At 38.8% G+C, this 20098-nt stretch overlaps 1 protein-coding gene across 3 annotated transcripts in view; it reads left to right on the top strand.

Annotated features, from left to right (window-relative positions):
* Positions 1-4678: 4678 nt before the first annotated feature.
* The window catches only part of LOC146313314 (myocyte-specific enhancer factor 2D homolog), a 39266-nt gene continuing 23846 nt past the window's right edge, over positions 4679-20098 (top strand). For all 3 annotated transcript variants that reach the window (XM_084738476.1, XM_084738475.1, XM_084738473.1), the window contains exons 1-2: positions 4679-4903; positions 16836-17218. In XM_084738476.1, the coding sequence (XP_084594602.1) occupies positions 17165-17218 (54 nt within the window). In that variant the 5' untranslated portion in view covers positions 4679-4903; positions 16836-17164. The remainder of the gene's footprint in view (positions 4904-16835; positions 17219-20098) is intronic.

The raw sequence follows: 20098 nt of genomic DNA, 5'->3' as shown, positions 1-20098 counted from the left end.
CATTACAAAAAAAATATTTTGTGCGGGGGCCTCCATGGATCGGACTTGTTTGTCCAGCACATCTCATAGATGCTCAATTGGATTGAGATCTGAGGAACTTGGAGGCCAAGTCAACACCTCGAACTTGTTGTTGTGCTCCTCAAACCATTCCTGAAACATTTTTGCTCTGTGGCACGGTGCATCATCCTGCTGAAAGAGGCCACAGCAATCAGGGAATACTATTTCCATGAAAGGAACTGCTTAGGTAGGTGGTACGTGTCAAAGTAACATCCACATGGATGGCAGGACCCAAGGTTTCCCAGCAGCACACTGCCCAAAGCATCACACCGCCTCCGCCAGCTTGCCTTCTTCCCATAGTGCATCCTGGTGCCATGCGTTCCCCAGATAAGCGACACACACGCACCTAGCCATCCACGTGATGTAAAAGAAAACGTGATTCATCAGACCAGGCCACCTTCTTCCATTGCTTTGTGGTCCAGTTCTGACACTCACGAGTCCATTGTTGGTGCTTTTGGTGGTGCACAGTGGTCAGCATGGACACCCAGACTGGTCTGCAGCAGTGCAGCCCCATACACAACAAACTGCGATGCACTGTGTGTTCTGACACCTTTCCATCAGAACCAGCATTAACTTCATCAGCAATCTGAGCAACAGTAGCTTGTCTGTTGGATCGGACCACACGGGCCAGCCTTGGCCGCCCATGACCCTGTCACCAGTTCACCACTGTTCCTTCCTTGGACCACTTTTGATAGATACTGACCACTGCAGACTGGGAACACCCCACAAGAGCTGCAGTTTTGGAGATGCTCTGACCCAGTGGTCTAGCCATCACAATTTGTCCCCTGTCAAACTCGCTCAAATCCTTACGCTTGCCCTTTTTTCCTGCTTCTAACGCATCAACTTTGAGGACAAAATGTTCACTTGCTGCCTAATATATCTCACCCACTAACAGGTGCCATGATGAAGAGAAAATCTGTGTTATTCATTTCACCTGTCAGTGGTCATTATGTTATGCCTGGTCGGTTTATTTTACACCTTTTATTTCTGTTTATTTCTATATTATTCATATATTTTTTATATGCTCATATACTTCTATTCTCGACTGGGAGCAATTGTAATGCTAACAATTTCCCCTCTGGGGACTAATAAGGTATTTCAAATTGTGAATGAAAGGCACAGTTTCCTAAAGGATTTCATTGTAGCCTGTTTTGTGGCTGCCAGCCTTTTGTACCTTTAAGTCATATAGACTCCAAAATGTGTTAAAATAGTTTTAAAAATACAGTTACCCTCCGAGGTATCAGGATGAAGTAAACCATTCATTTCCATACTTTCCACTTAATCGTTCACTTAAACAACGGATCGTACCACTGAGCAGGATACATAGGGGAGACATAAACAAAGCCTTCTAAACATATAGAATTAAATATGAATATCAACCTTTGTTTTCAGTGTCTGCACTAAACTGAGCTAACCACCTGCTGATTCTTCATGTTTACTGTAGCATACAAACATGTCAGTGGTATTGATCTTCTCATCTAACCTGTACTTTTCCAAAATGCAGAACTCCTGTTGTGGAACAATGCCGTTTGTTCTCAGAACGCTAACATTAATAGTGAATTATTAAGTTTCTAAGGAAATACATCACAATGCGACATTTTCTTTGAATGCAATAAACCTTTTCACATTTTTAAAACAGCTCGGGGAAAGAACAGTGATAACTTGACAACTACAGTACCACCAAGTTTTTCTTCACCTGTCATGCCACACAGTGGAAAAACTCCTTCAAAGTGCCTGTCAGTGTTTCTCATCGAAAAGAACGGGGTGGATTATGCTGCCAGAAAGCTAACAAGCTACAGTTGTTTGCTGCCTGCACAACCCATTGGAATGAAATTGGGCATGATAATGAGATGTTTTTCGGCTGACAAGGACGATACAGACAGTCTTCAGTATGAAGTCACAAAGTGCTTGTTCATTATGATCAGAACAACACACGGTAGATGCCGCTGTCTCTTGATGCGACCGTGACAAATACGTATATTCACAAATAATTTGATGCCGTGCAAGAAACCTGCACCCTGAAAAATCCAAGTCCAATTATGCTAACATACACAAGAAATTTGGCTCCTGTCCTATAACTGCACAGAGAACAAATTTACCGGATAAAGCAAACTTAAACCTCTTGTTAGTATACAGGCAGAAGCTGGACAACAAACTTCCAATGCACAGGTCAGATTGGTATTATATAGACTACCATATATAGGGTTGGTTGTACTACAAGTAGTGGGGTGTTTAAGGGACCCTGGAGGCCACTGTGTGGTGATTTCTTTGTGGTAATCTGATTAATTGAAATTTTGCTTGGGAAATTTGCACCTCTAATGCCCAATATATCCTGAAATAGTAAGAGCTTTAAGATAATGCAGCATTTTTTTTGTGTCCTTGAAGCCCTGTCTTGTTGAGAGGCCTTAAAATTAAGTTTGAATGCCTTTTAATTAAAGCTGGGAATCGCCAGAGTCTCTGCAAAACAATATTATCTCAATACTTGAGTCACAACACTTGTGATTTTAAACATTTTTTGATGTGAGGAGTATTGCAATAATATATATTGTGATTTATTACCCTTTTCTAACTTGAAAATAAGTCCCAGAACTTTGTCAACATCCGTTTTATCTAAAAAGATAAAGTTTTTTTTAGATTTAAATTATAAAGCAAACAGACTAGCCAGCCAATCCCACTGACCTCTGCTGACCTCAACAGAAAAATAGTCAGCACCATCTAGTGCACTGAAAAAGCAATTAATTTTATTAGTATAATAATTAGTATTTGCAATATTTATAGTTCATATAATTACAGATACAATAATGCCATGAAAAATACTGCACTGCTGTACTATGGATTTTTTATCCCACCCCTACTTTTAATATATCAGCTGGTATTTTCTAAATAAATTTGAGTGCAAAGTATTGAAAACTAACAGAACAGTTCACCATAGAATCAGGACATAAAGACCTCTCTTTATGCCCTGATGAAACTCAGTTGAGTCGAAATGCGTTGGCGTACCCATGATTTAATAAGGATTTTTAAATTTATTATCAGAGCATCATTCCAGACTGCCATCCATTACTTTCCACTTTTATTGTCAGTAAACTGGACAGTCAGTGTTTGTTCTATTTTTATCTTGTTTTTGGCCCCCTCCTTGACGAGCACCTGATTTTTTTTTCAGCAGTTTGTTTTTTCATCTTTTACATTGCCAATACTAGCTTTCTGACCCAGTGTGGCACTCCTCATTTTTTCTCCAGACTGTAAATTAGTTTGGATGTAGAGGTGGTTTGTAGAGTCACTTTGTGACAGAAAAGGATATTATGTCTGGGAGACCATGCAGGGACAAACATTAAACTTTTTTTTTGTATTTTGCAGAGATGCATTATTTAAAGTCACTATACGTTATTGTGAACAACATATACAAGTCTTCTACTAATACGAACCTTTTTTTTTTTTTTTTTTGGATGCGATCAGTGCAGAAAATTATGTCTCTGTCAGGAAACTATAGTTGGATAAATCAAAATTTTGTCAACTTTACCCTGGCTAGCACTAAATAAAGGGTGGCGTGATACATTAAACCCTCTTTAATACTTAGCTTGCTGATAGGTGTAACAGATGATATATTGTGCATTTACAATCACAGCCTGTCATTGGAAAAAAACACACTTTTAGCGGACGTTCTTTGATGTGTTTAAATAATAATAATTCAATAGTGTAATACACTGGCATCATTACCATAATTGTTTATTTAAAGCAACATATACTCTTATTTATCATACTTACATTCTAACACACTTTACCCCATCTTCAGCATTATTGTTTTTTAACATTATTTATGTATATCACTGTTGTATATATTGTTGACATATTTTACAACTCTTCTTGCTGCTTATGCACACTTTTTTTTTTTTTTTACAATCTTCAACACTAAGCCATTTTCCTACAAGTGTACTTCATGGCATGCTCCTGACGTTACAAGAGAAAAGGTTGGCGTTGCAACCGTCCTGCCGCTTCTTTTGTCCCCACTCTCCCCTACATGCTATTGCTCAATAGGTGTTGAACTATAATATATTACACAGTTTATGATTGTATTGCAATTCAATTATTTCACACATCTTTCAGACCTCTTATGACTGATTTCACTGTTCACGTGTCCCCACATTTTTTCTAAATAAGCATTTTTTCATACTGAAAACAATCCGTGGATATTTCATCAGGCTACTGTACGTCATGATGCCATAACGTCTGATGGCATGATAAAAGAAGGTCTGCGAGAACAATTCAGGCGATTAACGCCTCACAGTGCTCAACATTTCTCTCTTTTGGAGCCCTAACGGGCTTTAACGGCCGGTTATTCGCCGCTCACAGGGCTGTGGTGATTACAGACGTGAAAAACAAATGGCCTAGCGGCTTCTCGTATGGAAAGCAGGCAGGGCACAGTGGGGCTACAGTGACATTTTCCCCACATGCAAAATCATGCAAAAGGTAAATACTGAAGCGGAGGGATACAAACACTATTGCAGAACATGGCCGTCACCTCCGTCATGTCCTCTCTCGCGGACCCGCCCACCACAGCCAAGCCAAGCCGTGATTGGACGAGCGGCCCGCACGTCAGCTTCTTATTGGATTTTCGACGGGTCAGTCACAGGCTAATGTCAATGACGTCGATCGTACACTGGGTACGCTGTATCGCCTGGGTGGACAGTATAGTTACTTCAACATTAAATGGAATAAAATGCCGCGGATTCGTGTAAATAGAGACGTCGCTTCAGTGTAATTAATTAATGCTTCTTAATTAAGACGGGTCACCCCTGGAGCCGGCGGCGGCAGGCCTATTTTCGGTTTTTATCAGCAATATTTCAGGGTAAGTGGAGTGATACATTTCCTTCCTGCGTCTTTTTTCCTCGCACAGGAGCAGACCTGCTTGGTTTCTTATTTAAATATAGCAAAGTAATAACAACTAACACTGTACTGATTTATATTACATAGATTAACAGGCTTAATTTGAATACAAAATGTCCGTTAATGTGATTAAAGTAGTGCGTCTGAGCTCCAGCTCGCTCAGTCGAGTTATATGGAGAGTGTAAGGAAGGTAATGGCTGTCGGTCGACTCGTAACTTGAAAATTGTGAAATGGCCTGTTTAGAGTAGCTCGTCCTTTGCTCTGTAAATCAGCCCCGGTTATTGTGTCTCACAGGAGGCAATTTGTTTTGGTAAAATCAGCACACACGGTTTTGACAGCTCCCAAGCTGTCAAATTAGATCCTGTAGGGTACCTGTCTGCCGTCAGTGGGCCTACTCAGTCTCCAGACTCCATCTGTCATTATGTTTGTAGGATACAGCTGCATGAGTCCTGCTCCCAGTTTATTTAAAAAAAAAAAAAATCTTATTTTTAACCTCATGTGGACTCGACATACCAGATCTAACATGGTCAGTAGTTTTAATGACATTAAGGAGACTGAACTACACACATAAGAGACCCTATTGTTCAAAGCTGTTCATCCAGCTGCTTTTTTTTTCCAAGAGCCTCGAGAAAAATGATCATGATAATATTTCCCTGCACCGGTTTAAGTTTGTGTCTGTGAAGTGACTTGAGGAGATTTTGGTGTTGAAGTATATTAGATTTTGTTAAAAAAAAAAAAAAAATACACTCATATTATTAATGCTAATGCCAGATGTCAGGTAGTGATGCTGTTGACAGGCAAAGGGCATTTGCATGGCCTTATTTACTGTACCTTACAAACAACTACCTTAAAGGCATACTATGCAGGATTTTCCTTACAAACAATTATAGACTAGGGCTGTGAAATAAATTGATATATTATCAAAATCACACTATCCAAGTGGCAAAAGCTGCATTTATTAAATTAAGGAAAATGTGTCACAAAGTAGCATTTTAATGAAGTACTGTAGTGCTGCAGAGATGCTCTGGCCTACAAATCTTTGTAAGAAACTGTGCATTAGGTACAGACACCAACAAATGTCACATCATTTTTATATTTTTTTTTTCCACTGAAAATGAAAGTTGTGGTGCAAAAATGATGATTCCCACTAATTTTACATCACACAGCAATTGCAGTATCTGTCAAAAATAATCACATGATTTTTTTTTTTTTTTTTTTTTTGTGCATCGGTCAGCCACAGTATAGACTAAAATAGTCCTCAATCATCACTTATGACCCACTAGAAGTGTGTGGTGGTGTCTGCATCTCCAGAGATTATGTTCTTGTTCTGTATTTCTTATTTTCTCATTGTTTTGTTGTGTTTGGGATGTTTTACCAACAAAGTGTATGTATTTGACGACCTAGGAATGAGACTCAACAATCAATTATCCATCTGGTGTAGAGGTGCAACGGTTAATCGATTATTAAATTAATCGGCAACTATTTTGATAATTGATTATCTGAATATCTTTGGGTTATGGACAAAAGAAGACATTTGAGGATGTCACCTTGGGCGTTTGGAAGCACTTATTTTTCACCATTGTCTCATAATTTATAGACCAAACAGGTAATCAGGTAACTAATTGACACATCAATCAACTATGAAAGTAAACATTGATTGTAATATATGTTGGGACCCCCTCGAAAATGAGGGTTTATCCTAATAAATAAAATCTGATATAATTGTTAGTTGCAGCCCTAATCTGGTGTGTTTGCAAATAGCTACTTACAAATCCTACATATTCTACCTTTAAGAGCAACCCAAGTCAGACTCAGTCAAATTAGGGCACTGATTATGGTTTAGCATGGGGCTGTATGTATTCAGTGTCTGGCCTGTGCACTGGAAATCAGCAGCCATGATTTTCTGTGCCATCCCAGGGCACATACCAAAGCTGTTGGGCTAGAAGTAGGCCAGTTTGACAGAGTGATACACCGCTGTGTGCCATCCCTGCAGATGCATTCATAGCAACATCTGTAGGTCGTACAGTCCCAGTGACTGAGAGCACGGATGAAACATTTCCACCAGCTTGTTTATTGCAATATGTGTGTGTTTTCAGTTTGGTGCTGAGTCCTTATTTTTCAAAGTCAGTGCCAAGTTCTCCATGCCCCAAAAAATTCACCTTACTGTTTGGATTGCAAATATTCCTATTTCAAAGTCATATTTCTCCCCTTCCCTCACAGCAGCATCAACATATTGGCTGCCCAAAAGCTATCATCAACAGAAGTATTTTATTGAAATGCTTAAAATAACAGCATTGTTGAAACTTGCAGTTCCTATGGGTAGGACTTTGAGCTGACGGAGCTGGGAGTGGTTGCCAAGATGAACAGAATTAAACCAACCAAGGGTTTCTCAAAGTCCACAGCACCAGTTCCATTCAGGTCTCGAATCATTAGCATCATTTGGGGTATATGAATTTTTGTCTCTCGGGTCAAATAAAGCCTAACAAGACAGATGCTGAGAAATTAAATAAAATAAATAGCTGAATAAACATCAGTACTGCTCAGTATCAGTCAATTGCTGAATATTTAAATGCTGCCAGTCAGTTGGTGGCAGGTTGTAAAACAAACAGCATAGCTTCTCAGCATTTACACCTGACAGTGAGCTCCTCTTCTCGTCATAAATGTTTCCCATTGTGCTAAAGTTAAATCACTCTGAGCATTGTTTTTTTGTAATGTATGGTCTGTTAAAAAAAGTTTTCTTATCGGTGCATATCATTAAATATAAACGCTGATACCGTTATATCCTCAGTAGGCCAATATTGGGCCTGTATACATACTGCAGGCTCTACATTTGATACTGTAGCATGTATAATTAATGTAGTTTTTTTTTTTTTTTTTTTTTTAATTGTGGTTTGGAAAAAGTATTGAAGTATATTGATACTTTGACAACCTTACAGCAACATGCATGTTGTATTTAAAACGAAAATATATAATATTACATTCTGCAACTAATGTGAAAAGAAAATCAGAGAGAACAGACGAGAATAGATGCAATTTGATTGGAAGTCCTTGATATAGACACACCTGACAAATTCACATGTACAGTAAACGCAGCTGAGCATCTTCAATTTCAAATTTCAGTCCTCTGTGTTGGTTGAAATATTTAAGAGGCATATAGGAACATGTAATTTATTTCATTTTTTTATTAAGTCGGACATTGGCTTTCCCTGAACAGCCCTCTTCAGAAAGCCAGTGTTATTAAAATAATTGGGCAGGTAATGCGCTTTGAGGTAATGTTTTTGATAGCTGTCATTTTGTAATTTGCCTCCTTCTTAACAGCATCTTTGGTGTACTCTTTGGTGTTCACAGCCAGGGTGGAAAAATAAACGTGAACAGCTACCAGCCACTGACAGATAAATGCTCAAATTCACCAGCCACTTAACAGTAAATCATTATTTTCTGTCTGAAATATACCAGCCTCTTTCACATTTTATCAGCAATTGGCTGGTGGCTAATTTCCAACCCCGTTCACAGCAGCGTATTATCAAGCAGAATCTTATTATACTACTCGAACATTAAAAATGACATTTATACAGTGCTGAATGTACTGTACAGTTCTACTATTCTTATCTGGGCAGGTAACGGTTCAAGGAACAATCAGTCATATTCTGTGGAAAGTCGTCAGTGGATAGCTTGTAGAGCTGAAACGAATCGTTGGTTAATTAGATGATTGACAGATTTTTGATCAAACTTTTTAAAGGACCAGTATGTAGGATTTGTCAGCATCTAGCAGTGAGCTTAAAGATTGTCTCACTCTCCCCTTCCAAGTGTAAACCTACAGAGGCTGTGAAAATCACGCAATACGTAAAACGCCCTCATTACAGACATCCTGCGTTTGTCTGTTCTCGACTACTGTAGAAATATGGCAGTTCAGTATGACGGCCTCTGTGGAAGAGGACCTGCAATTTCTACAGATAAAAATGGCGTAATTGGAGGTAACGACAACATGTTTTTTATTTTCAGGTTATTATACATTAATGAAAATAGGGCTGTGACGATAACCTCATTATCACTATACCTTGGTCACATGATTCCTAAAGTGGGGTTGAGCTCATCATCGCAAATTTTATTTTGAAGGTTCACTCTCACAATGCGTTTTAAAATCGGCCCATAACTGCGTTAATGCATCGATGGATCAGTGCTGCTGCACACGATAACGCACACGCAGCCTCTGATTGGTTGAAAGACTTACCCCAAGGTATCATGGGATGGGCCTGTGAGTGGCTAACTACATGCTAACAGCAACGACTATTTTCAAGATGGAAAAAAATGATAAATAACTACAGAGGACATTTGAATTTATTTCATCACGTCTCCAGAAGGAGGCTGCAGTTCAAGGCTGGATTACAAAGCCTCTGACAGGGATATTACTGCACAACATTGTTGTACAACGCATTAGCATTAGCTTAACATTAGCTTACCCTGCTCAGATTACGTAAGGGGGGTTGTGGGAATACGTAGCCTTTTCACGAGCCGTAAAAGAAAAATGTACTTATAAATATTATATTGCATTTCTGCCATATTCTGCCAATAGTGCACTGTGAATCTTGCGCACTGGACCTTTAAGTCATTTTTCAAGCAGAAATGACAAATATTCTCTGATTTCTTCCATTCAGATGTAATGATTTGCTTCTTTTTTGAGACGTCTATGAGAGTAAACAGAATATCTTTGGATTTTGGACCAATAAATAAGGAATTTGAAGATCCCACTTTGAACTCTGAGAAATTCTAATAGACATTTTTCACTAGTTTCTGACATTTTATTGACGAAATGATCAATAAAGTAATGAGCATATCAGTCTGTAATGAACATAATAGTTACAACTCTAATACCCTGAGTTGCGTGAATTAATCTTCCATCACTGCATGTTCCTTTTTATTGTCAGGTGTAAGTTTGCTGTAAGGCTACGTGAGTTCAAATCAGTGGTTAGTCAATCTCTGGTTAGTGGAGACTGAGCCATTAAGACCGTCCTAAACCCCTCTCTGAGAGCTATGGATGGGTAAACCCCACTGCAAGTCACGTTTGAGGCTCCGACCATTTATCTCAGGGCTCTGGCACATTTCATTGGCTAGTGCATAATCCGCTAAAGGTCACAGGCACTAATTACACTACTCCAAAACAGGCAGATGCCTACCCTGAGCTTGATTGTGCTCTCCTTCATCAGAAGAACATTCAAGGGTTGCATAACCATCACTTGGATGATTCGAATAACATGTGCGTGGCTCGCTTTTCACCGGAGTGACCAAATGCCTGCCCTCTTCAGATAATGAGGCAAACCTGGTGCGGCCGAAAGTCATTAATTTTCCACCATTATACACTTCTGACCAGTCTATTCTGATGAGTCTTTAGACTTGTAAACTGTCTGTTTTGTTTTGTTTTTTTTGGCTTCCCGTATGTCACAGAGCGAGCTTGGTTTGGCTGGATGCAGGGTTCGGTTTTAGCCAAGCGGCGACCTCATTATCTTTGGCGTCCAATCAGTCCTCCGGCCAGCTCCTAATTGAGCCATCAGCGCCTTAAGGGGGAAGAGGAGGGATGAACGTGTCAATTACAGTAATGAGGGGGCAGCCATGCAGAGGGCAGTCAGGGAGAGGGAGGCTAGACAGAAGCCTTGCAGTGGAGCCCCATTCTGGTCAATTCACGGCTAATCAAAGATAATATTGTAGCTTGACGGTGGCAAAGTTTGTAGAGTCAGTGGGGAAGAGCGGTTTTTAATAATTTCCCCCTCTAGCAGCAGGATACGTCTACATGTCTTGTTGTGGTAATTGTTTAGAGTTGGTGCCTTACAGTTAATGAATGATCTATGATGATATCCAGCACTGCTGTGAATGCAGATATAATGTATAATGTATGAAAAGCTCCATCTAGGCACAACACAAAACACATCATGCATGGGTGATGCTTTAGAGTATTGTGTTAGTTTTGCAGGGTATCCAAATTCATTTCTAGTTTGCAATGTTGACCAAGTACAAGTACAGCAGTGATTCCAGGCCTGCAACTGATGATTATTTTTATTATCAATTAATCTGCACATTATTTTCATAGTTAATTTATGAATAATTTAGTCAAAAAGGTAAAAAAAAAAAAAAAAATGCTCATCACAATTTCCCCCTAAACTGACTTCTTCAAATAGCTTCTTTTGTCCAATCAACAGTCCAAAACCCAAAGACTTTTTATTTACTACGATCAATGACAAAGAAAAGCAGAATATACTTACATTTAAGAAGCTGGAGCCTGTCTTTTGACACACTAATCGATTAAGCAACTAATTCTTTAAGCTCTACTTTTGTATAATTGTAGCTATGTTAATATTATCTAATACATTGGCCAAGTACATGTAGGTCCTTCTACAGCAGAGGGGGTTAGAGGGGGCTTTACAGTTTGAAAAATTGTGGAGTAGCTAATTTGAGCTAATATATGATATAGAGCTGAAACAATTAAGCCAAATTGATAAGCATAACATTTATTAACAACTATTAATTATAATCCCTTGTTACAGCTTCTCAAATGTGAGGATTTGCTGCTTTCCCCTGTTTATAGAATTGTAAATTGAATATGTTTGGGTTTTTGAATTTTGAACAGACAAAGCAAGGCTTCTGAAGATGTCAAACGGAGCTCTGAGACGCTGTTATGGTGGTTCGTCACTTGTCAAAATAGTGGGGGGAAAAAAAGCCGTACACAACTCTGCAGAGCCCATAATGATGTCCTCAGATGTCTTGTTTAGTCTGACCAAAAGTCCAAAAAACAATGTTATTTAGTTTACTGATGACAAAGAGAGGCAGAAAATCCTGCCATTTGAGAAACTGGAACCTTCTTCCATCTTTTGCACTATTTTTTTCTTTTTAAAATTGCTGTTTTGCTATTTTTTAGTTATTAGACCATCAAAAAAATACAAATACCTGTCAGTATTCCTTAGGTATCAAAGTTTTGTGTGGAATGACAAGGCATTTTTCAACACTTGATAGTACTGAAGCCATTTGTTTAGTGCCATAAAAGCATCTAGCCCTAGTTGTGATTGATGGTGCGTAAAAGAAAGCACCGATCCAACTTTTTTCTTCCGATACTGCTCACACAATTCAGGGTATGTAATAGAGAATGGAGCTTTTTCTTAAAATTAAACTCTCCGTATCCCAGTAAATAAATTGAAATCATTTTTATGTTGAGTACCATGAGGCCAGAAAAAAGTTGGTGGCCTGTTGCGGTGAAATGAAAAGTAACAGTGAGGACACTAAATTTTTATGACATTGACAAAATGGGATCCGTCACCTCATGGCCGACACCCAGTAAGGTCAGTGCTGGTGCTCATACCGATCCGGCATATCCAATCCGTGCAACAGTAGTGAAAACTAGTTAGCAAGCAGGCAGACAAGTCAGAAGTATTGGATTAAATTGTTGGTACAGATCCTAGTTGAACTTAATATGCTGGATTTTATTACAGCGTCTGATTAATTCTCAAGCTGGACACCGTCTGAAGTGTTGAAATGTGGTTTGTGGAGGCCCCATGTGCACTCCACTGGCGTTTTCATTTTTTCCGTCTGGCCTAACAACAGTCCCACAGGAAAGCATGGACATGGAGGGTCAAGGCAAGGGGGAAAACTAAACACAATTGAGAATGTTTTTACAGACAGCGATGTATTTAGAAAATGTAGGTTTGTCCTGAAATTGTTTGGGAGTTGAAGATGTTGAAAACGAGGGATGATGGTGAAACTAGATGTTTGTTTTCTGTTACTTAATGATCTGCATTATTTGGGTGTTTTCTTGCCAGTTTTCACTACAGCAGTGACAAACATGGGAAAATCTAGCTTCGGGATCCAGTCACAGTCACATTTTCGCTTCCAGACGTGGTTTCCCGATCAAACCAGTTTATGTTCCTCTCCCCTGATTAACATTAAACACAAAAAAACTGAGCATGAAATCGAATAAAATTATCCCAACCATTGATGATTGGTCAGACAGTTATATGTGAATAGGGCTGCAATAAATAATCATTTTCATTTAATCTAACAGTTACATTCTAGTCTAACTGATTGACCGTTTTGTCCATAAGATGTCAGGAAATTGTGAAAAATGTCCATTAGGGCTTATAATGTTCCAGAACCTACAGTGTTCAGTTAACTGATATCACGTCACCAAGAAAATCAAGAAATGCTCACACTTGAAAAGTTGAAACTAGGTCATGTTTTGCATTTGTGCTTGGAAAAATGACTGGAATGATTAATCAGTTATTAAATTGCTGCAAATTCCTTTTTCTCCCCCCTTCTATCGACTACTTGATTGGCAATAAATCAACTGTTCCTCTCAGCTCCAGGGAGAGCTTGATTTAATGCACTAGAGCAGCCAACCTAAATGCAAAGCATCAGCATCGGCATCACACCTGACCAAGTTTAATTAATTGCTGAAGCTAGAATTCTGATTATTATATGATTAACTGTGCAGCCCTGCTGTTAACTTAAATGACAGTTGTAGGTGTATTTAAAGCTCTCATCTCAGGCATCTTACTTGACATGAACATTGCTATACATCGCTGACAATGCATTGGATTAACTATTGTGACTGTAACTATTTATCCATACTGCCACAGATACATAAAAAGAACTCTTGAATATTGAATAAGAACAACAACTGCTGCCGCTATACATGCAGGAATATCGCTTAGGAAAGAACTGGTCATTTGACTCCAACAGCTCAGGTAGTGGGAAATATGCCCAAGAGCGTTTCTTTAGTTTCATTTATCTGTAGCTCATGCAGAGGTAGCAGAGTTCTCAAGGCTTTCTTATTCGTCATTTGCTCATTATTTTCATTTCTTATTCATGACCTTCAGTTCTTCATGGTAAGGAGGAATTCAGCGCGTGGCCAATATAATGAATATGAGACAGTGATTCAGCCTGCACACAAAGATGACTCGTCAACCTACAGAGCAGCCTCCAAAGATGTGCGTGAAGCTGTTATAGTGGTTAATATGACCTCTGGTGCTACACAACTGTTAACAAACACTTAACCTGCACTGTGATCAGGCTTGGGCAGTGAAACAGCAATGATATGTAGCAGCTACGGAGACTTAATCAATAGCAATAAGAAAATTGTTCAGTGAAATCTTCTGCAGTTTCACTTGAATACAGTAAATGCAGAAGTCCATGAATGAATACGGCCTTCCTCATACACAGCCTGTCATATCTCTGATAATGGACATGCAAACAGCCAGTCATTTAACAGGTGTGTTGTTTAGATCAGCATATGATGCAACAACAGAAACAGCGCTGAGCGAGAAAACGAGTGCAGACGATGATGAAATATACAATACTGAAGGACAGGCCAGCTTGCCAGTATAGCAGTTTTTTGTTTGTTTTTTAATGTATATTAAAGGACTTAATAACTGTTTTTGTTTGCCTGTTTCACATTAATTAGAGTTCAAATTAAAGCCAAATGTTTGCTGAATGAGTAAGTGTCTGTTTATGAGTCATAAGACATCTTTAATAATCTTGCAGGAGGCATAGATGTTTATAATGGTTACATTGAGCAAAATGTTAATGGAGTCTGGCAGGAAGTGAGACAGGCAGTGTGTATTTTCAGAGCAGCGGGCTTTTGTTTTCAGGATAACTGGCTTAGTTTTACATTGACGGAGAATTGACAATTATAGCCATCTGATCGACTTACATTGGAGGACTTGTCTTCACTTCTTATTATCATTTTATGGTGTTGTGCGTGTCCTGCACTCTTGCAGTGTTCCTGCAGAGCTTTCCCCAAGTTGCTTCTACCATAAATTCCAACCTATTTAATATACAGTTTGTGCATTTGTATTTGCTGCATATTGTTCCATTAAGTCTATCACCTATTTGCCATCATAAAAGAGGTGGTTAAATTTAACCTTTTCCCTACTGTTCTCTAATAAAAATCTGTTTAAAAAAAAAAAAAATCATTCTATTCACATTGACCGAGTATTCTATTCAGTCTTGTTCAGTGACATCCTTTTGTATGTAGAGCTGCTCTGGTTTTCCTTCAAAGAAAAATGGCATTGATTGCTTTGGTGTTGTCACTGAGTGGCTCTAAAGGAGCTGAAGTATGATTAAAAAAAAAAAAGTGCTGACTGTTTTCTTGTTCATTCTGATGACTTGCATGTTTTAAGTTGTAGTTTTAGCATTGTATAATCTATTAAGCTAATCAATCAATTAGCGTTAAGCATGAATTACCCCAAATGATGTCTTATAATGGCTTTTAGTATTTAATTCGGACACAAATAATCATCTGCTCCACCACTGACAGGTCACATAAATATCACTTATGTAAAGGTGAAGTTGCATTCTGGGCTAGAAAAAAGTCGTTTTTATAGCATGTACGCTCAGTTTTGCATTCCACTGTGAGAGATTTATAGAACAGTATATCACATAACTTTTGTTGTTGGAAGATGAATTGTAGTCCACTTGTTATTATGTTGGGAGTGATTTTTGGACACAGCTAAAGAAAAGCAAAAAAAAAAACCTCTTCATGTTTAAGAGGTGCTACCATTTTACCTTTCCTAATATGTGATTTAAGCCCATTGTTCGGCCTGTCATTGATTTGATTTGTATCTCTGAGTGTGTTTATTCACAGCTTTCAAGTGTGATGCTGTAGGAATAACACAAAACTCTTCTGGAGCTTTACTTGCTGAAGTGTACTCGAGCAAGAAAAAATGTATGACTTCTTCTGACAGGTGAAATGAGAAGGCTAAATAGGAATATTTTGTTGAATTCTCAAAGCTACCTCAAACCCGAAACCCTTTTAATTAAGTGGCATTCCATATTTGTTGTTACATGTGTGTGTTTCTTAATAGTGAGGATTAGGTCTGCACGAGATGAGGAAAATCTGATAACATTGTTCAATATTCCAATGACGATATGATCTGCAATAAATAAGTGTGCATATTAGCTTGTACCTCTGGAAGCTGGCTCACACTGTGTGTGTTTGTAACACGTCATCTCGTCTGAATTAAAAAAAAAATCTAAATAGCAGAAGTGCTGTATTTTTTTTTTTTTTTTTAACCACAAGCTTTTTCTTAACCATATTGAGTCATTGCCATCATGCTCGCTAGACTCTCAGTGGTTAGCTGGGGCATCATCTCATTGCCTAAATGGTGTGGCTGCATGGCGTCTGTATCCAGGACGCCATACTGTATCCAGTATGAATATTCATTATTCATTGAGTTTCATGCAGTCTTTTGTGACGTGTATATTCTACATGTTCATGCAATGATGATGTTAATATGACTTCGTTGTGTTGAAAACTGTTCCTGATGCCTTGAGCGTCGACCAATCAGAGGCTTTGCTCCTGACTCGTCAGCCAATCAGTGGCTGTGTTCCAGACTTGTCCTGTGACAGCGCTGATCCATTGTCATATTAATAAATCCATGCGCTGATTACAAACACATCGCACGACGGAATAACATGAGACGAACCTTCCACAATATAATTTGCAGTAATAACGGTAATCACCGCGGTAATGTGGTTTTCATCACAGCCCCAGTCTGCAGCAAAATTTATTGCATTGATTAGTTTTGACATGCTCTGTAATGCTTTGAACAGCGTCAGACACTGGAAGCCAGAGCATTTAACCTGCAATTCCTGTGCAAAGTGTTTTATATATGGATACCTGAATTGTCTGTGACTCCTCCCGCTCTCGTAATCAGAAGGCATTGTTGTCTTCAATGGTCTCAAGTTAATTTGACTGAACAGCATAGATCACATTGTGATGGATTTATGAAAGTGTGATCCCCACCAACAAATATCGATTTACTTCGCTCACACTATTCTTACCTGTTTGTGTGACATGTTGTGTACATTAGGGACATCTCAGTGACCTTTCTGTCTGTCTCTGTCTCATGCAGGAGAGGAGTGACGTCCTCCTCACCACAGCAGCTGCGGGGAAGTTTGTCACTCTCGTCCCCGTTGAAGAAGCAATGAACTGAGGACCTCCGCTCTCCAACGCCGCACATCTCCGCAGCATCCACGCTTCACATCGCTGCCCGCCAGTAAAAGGAGTCGACGACGTTGCCACATCTGGGCAGAGAAATGTGTGTGTGCGCGAGTGTCCTCGGATGCATGACTGTGTGTGACTGAAGTAAGAGGTAGTAGGCTGCACCTCCTCTCTCACCGTCTGAGAGGCGCTTCTCCGCTTGACTGACTACGACATTTGTCTCCACACCTGCAAAGCATCATGGGTAGGAAAAAGATTCAGATCCAACGGATCACCGATGAAAGGAACAAGCAGGTGAGTCTTCAGTTTGTCTGCACCTGTTTCTGTTTTTGATGGCTGGTTATTATTGAAGAGGCGTGCGACCAACCAGTGTTTCTAATTATTCTGACCATTATTCTAAAAGTTAATCAGATTGTATATTGCAGAAAGTTGAACCTCAGTACTAATTATCAAATTTGCCGTATTGTCTGTTAACTCTTTAGCAGTTTTAGACCATTAGAACTTAAAAAAAAAAGGGGGGAGTTGTTAATATTCCTCAAACCAAGGTATTGGCCAAAGATTTGACCCTTCATAAGTCCCGTCCCTTTTGGAACCTTGTTCAGCTTTCTCCTGTCCTGTTTCCTGTCTCTACATAGATATGCTATGTGCTAGGCTCGTCTGTGTTGAAATGTGCACCTTAAATTCATATTTCAAAATAAAAGCCTCAGTTCTGTCGCTTTTGTTTCTGGAGCTCCTGATCTGTTTTACATCTATGGATTAAAGTGCTGAACTCATTATGTCCCGACCGCCATGATAGATTTAAACTGATCTCATTGTTTTTTGCCTTTTTAATACAAAAACATGGAATATCCACACATGAAACATCACATTGTGTATACAGCCTTGCCACCACTGTCTTTGACATTTAGTAGCTTGTCATCTTGCACTAGGTTAATATTATGAAATTCAAATGGACCCAAATTTAGTTAAGAAGAAATTAGCAATTCTAATACATGCTATTCTTTATTAAGACCATTCAGAAAACCAAGGTGTTTAATAAGTAGTGTTTAAGTTGATTTAAACAATCTCACAAGGGCTATTTCTAGCTGCTCTGGAGCTTTTGATCCAATTACACAGACTTCCTTTTGGCCCAAAAGTTGAATTTGTATAATAAATTTGTATTTTTCCAAAAAGAAAATGTTTGTTCAAGGCAGTAGTAGATAAAATATGTTTTCATGGTAAGCCGATTTACAAGTAAAATGATTTGCATTCTGCATGTGTTCAAATCAGCATTATAATTAAGGTGGAGACAGTTATAATCCAATCCACAGTCAAGGTTTTCTTAATACTGCCAGACTTTTATCGAATGAGTCAGAATAGTGTGCCAAGGGACTCTTTATTTAGAAATTGAGTGCTCAGTTCAAAATCCAGCTGTCTTAGGAATCATAGAAATGTTATTCTGTTGTACATTAAATTTTATTAAAATATTTTCTTGCAAGAAGGAAATGGTATTTCCCTGGCATTATAGTGCAGCAATTTGTCAGAAATATGGTCTTGTTTAAGAAAGAGCTCAGAGATTAAAGGAGTGTAAACATATTAAAAATAATAAGTGATGTGTGCAGTTCACTGTGTGATCTTTTGTACTGAGGTCCAGAGGTGGCTGCTGCTGCTGTTGTTGTTGCTTGTTATCTTTCCCTACCAGCCTGAGGCACCAGGCAGATTGTAGATGGTCTGGAAGTCATTCGCTGGTTTTGTATGAGAGTCAAGTCATGACTTTACTTTGGTCCTGGACTGTTTTTCTCTTTCTAAAGTTGCTCTGTTGTTGATTTGGCTTCATGTTTGTGTCATTGTCAAATCAAACATGCACATTTGCTGCAGTTGAAGATCTCAAGTCCTCTAAAGCAGGCTGTCCTCAAGAATTTGCCTTTTTCAGCTCAGTTTGTTGCTTCCTCCCTGCATGAGACTGCCACTACACTTCACAGCAGGGATGGTGCTGGTTGTGCCAAACAAAGCGCTTTGTATCACTGCTGAAAAGCTCAGTTATGGTTTCATCACACCACAGAATATTTTGCCTCATGCTCTCAGTGCTCCACATGTTTGTTTTTCAAGCGCACTGTCATGTGTTTCCATGAGTGCCTTTCTTTTAGCCCGTCTGCCATGTGGCTCAGATTTGTAAAATGCAGCACTGGTGGTGTTTCTTTCAGACTGATCCACACAGTCACAGCTTGGAGCTCTGCAGCTCCTTCACAGTGGCTCCCGGTCTCCTCCCTGACCAACCTCTTTCTTGTTTTTTCAGTTGGGTCAGATGAGTAGTCATTCAAAAATGTTAATCTGGTATTTTTAGGGTTTTTCCTGCGTTATCACTGTTTGTGTGAACCACATATTTTTTTCGGGGGGTTTGTTTTAATTCCATTAAGTCTATCTCGTCACAGCTCTGACCATAGACTCCTCAGACAAAATCTGGAACAATAAATACTGAACATGCTCCAGTTGAAATCAGTGACAAATTGTGGCAATATAATATATTTAGAAGAATTTGTAAGCAGCATAATTTAGTTAATAGTGTCACCGATGCATGGTTATATCTCAACAGACAAATTATGAAAATAAGTAAAAGGTTTTACTATTTATAGGTATGTTTTTGAGTAAAATAAACATTTTTTTTTTATTCCGTAAACCAGCGACACCATTTTTCCCAGTCACAGAATTGAACAGACACTGAAATGAAATGATTGTCATACTTGTAGAGATGCTGCTTTGAGAAAACATTGGAGTAGTCTTTTCTAAAAGCTGTATATGATATGATAAAAAATTAATTCAGCTTGAATCTTTGTTGAAACTGACCACCTCAATGGGAAACAAGTAAAAACTGTAATGGCAGAAGGGCTCAAGCGTACATCTGTAGTTGGGCCAAACAGTATACAGTACATTTGTTTTTTTGTTTTTTTGGTTTTCATTTTTTTTTTTTTTTTTTTTTTCATGTTTCTGTACAGACCACAGCTAGTGATGGCAGAAGCAGAGGGAAGTCAAGGAAGACTATCGGACTATTTTAAGAGGTTCAGATTAATATTGGGGAAAAGCATCAAACAATCAAGGCTAAAAAATAAAATCAACAAATGTTAGAATAACTTGTTGTACAAACCCAGTGAGTATTTTCACGCCGTCATCAATCCAGGGTTGGAAATACCATATGTA

This window comes from Lutjanus erythropterus, chromosome 16 (genome assembly GCF_056507025.1).
Source record: "Lutjanus erythropterus isolate fLutEry1 chromosome 16, fLutEry1.hap2, whole genome shotgun sequence".
Lineage (NCBI taxonomy): Eukaryota > Metazoa > Chordata > Actinopteri > Lutjaniformes > Lutjanidae > Lutjanus > Lutjanus erythropterus.
Note: the sequence above shows the minus strand (reverse complement) of the source record. Positions and strands in the feature narration are given on the sequence as shown.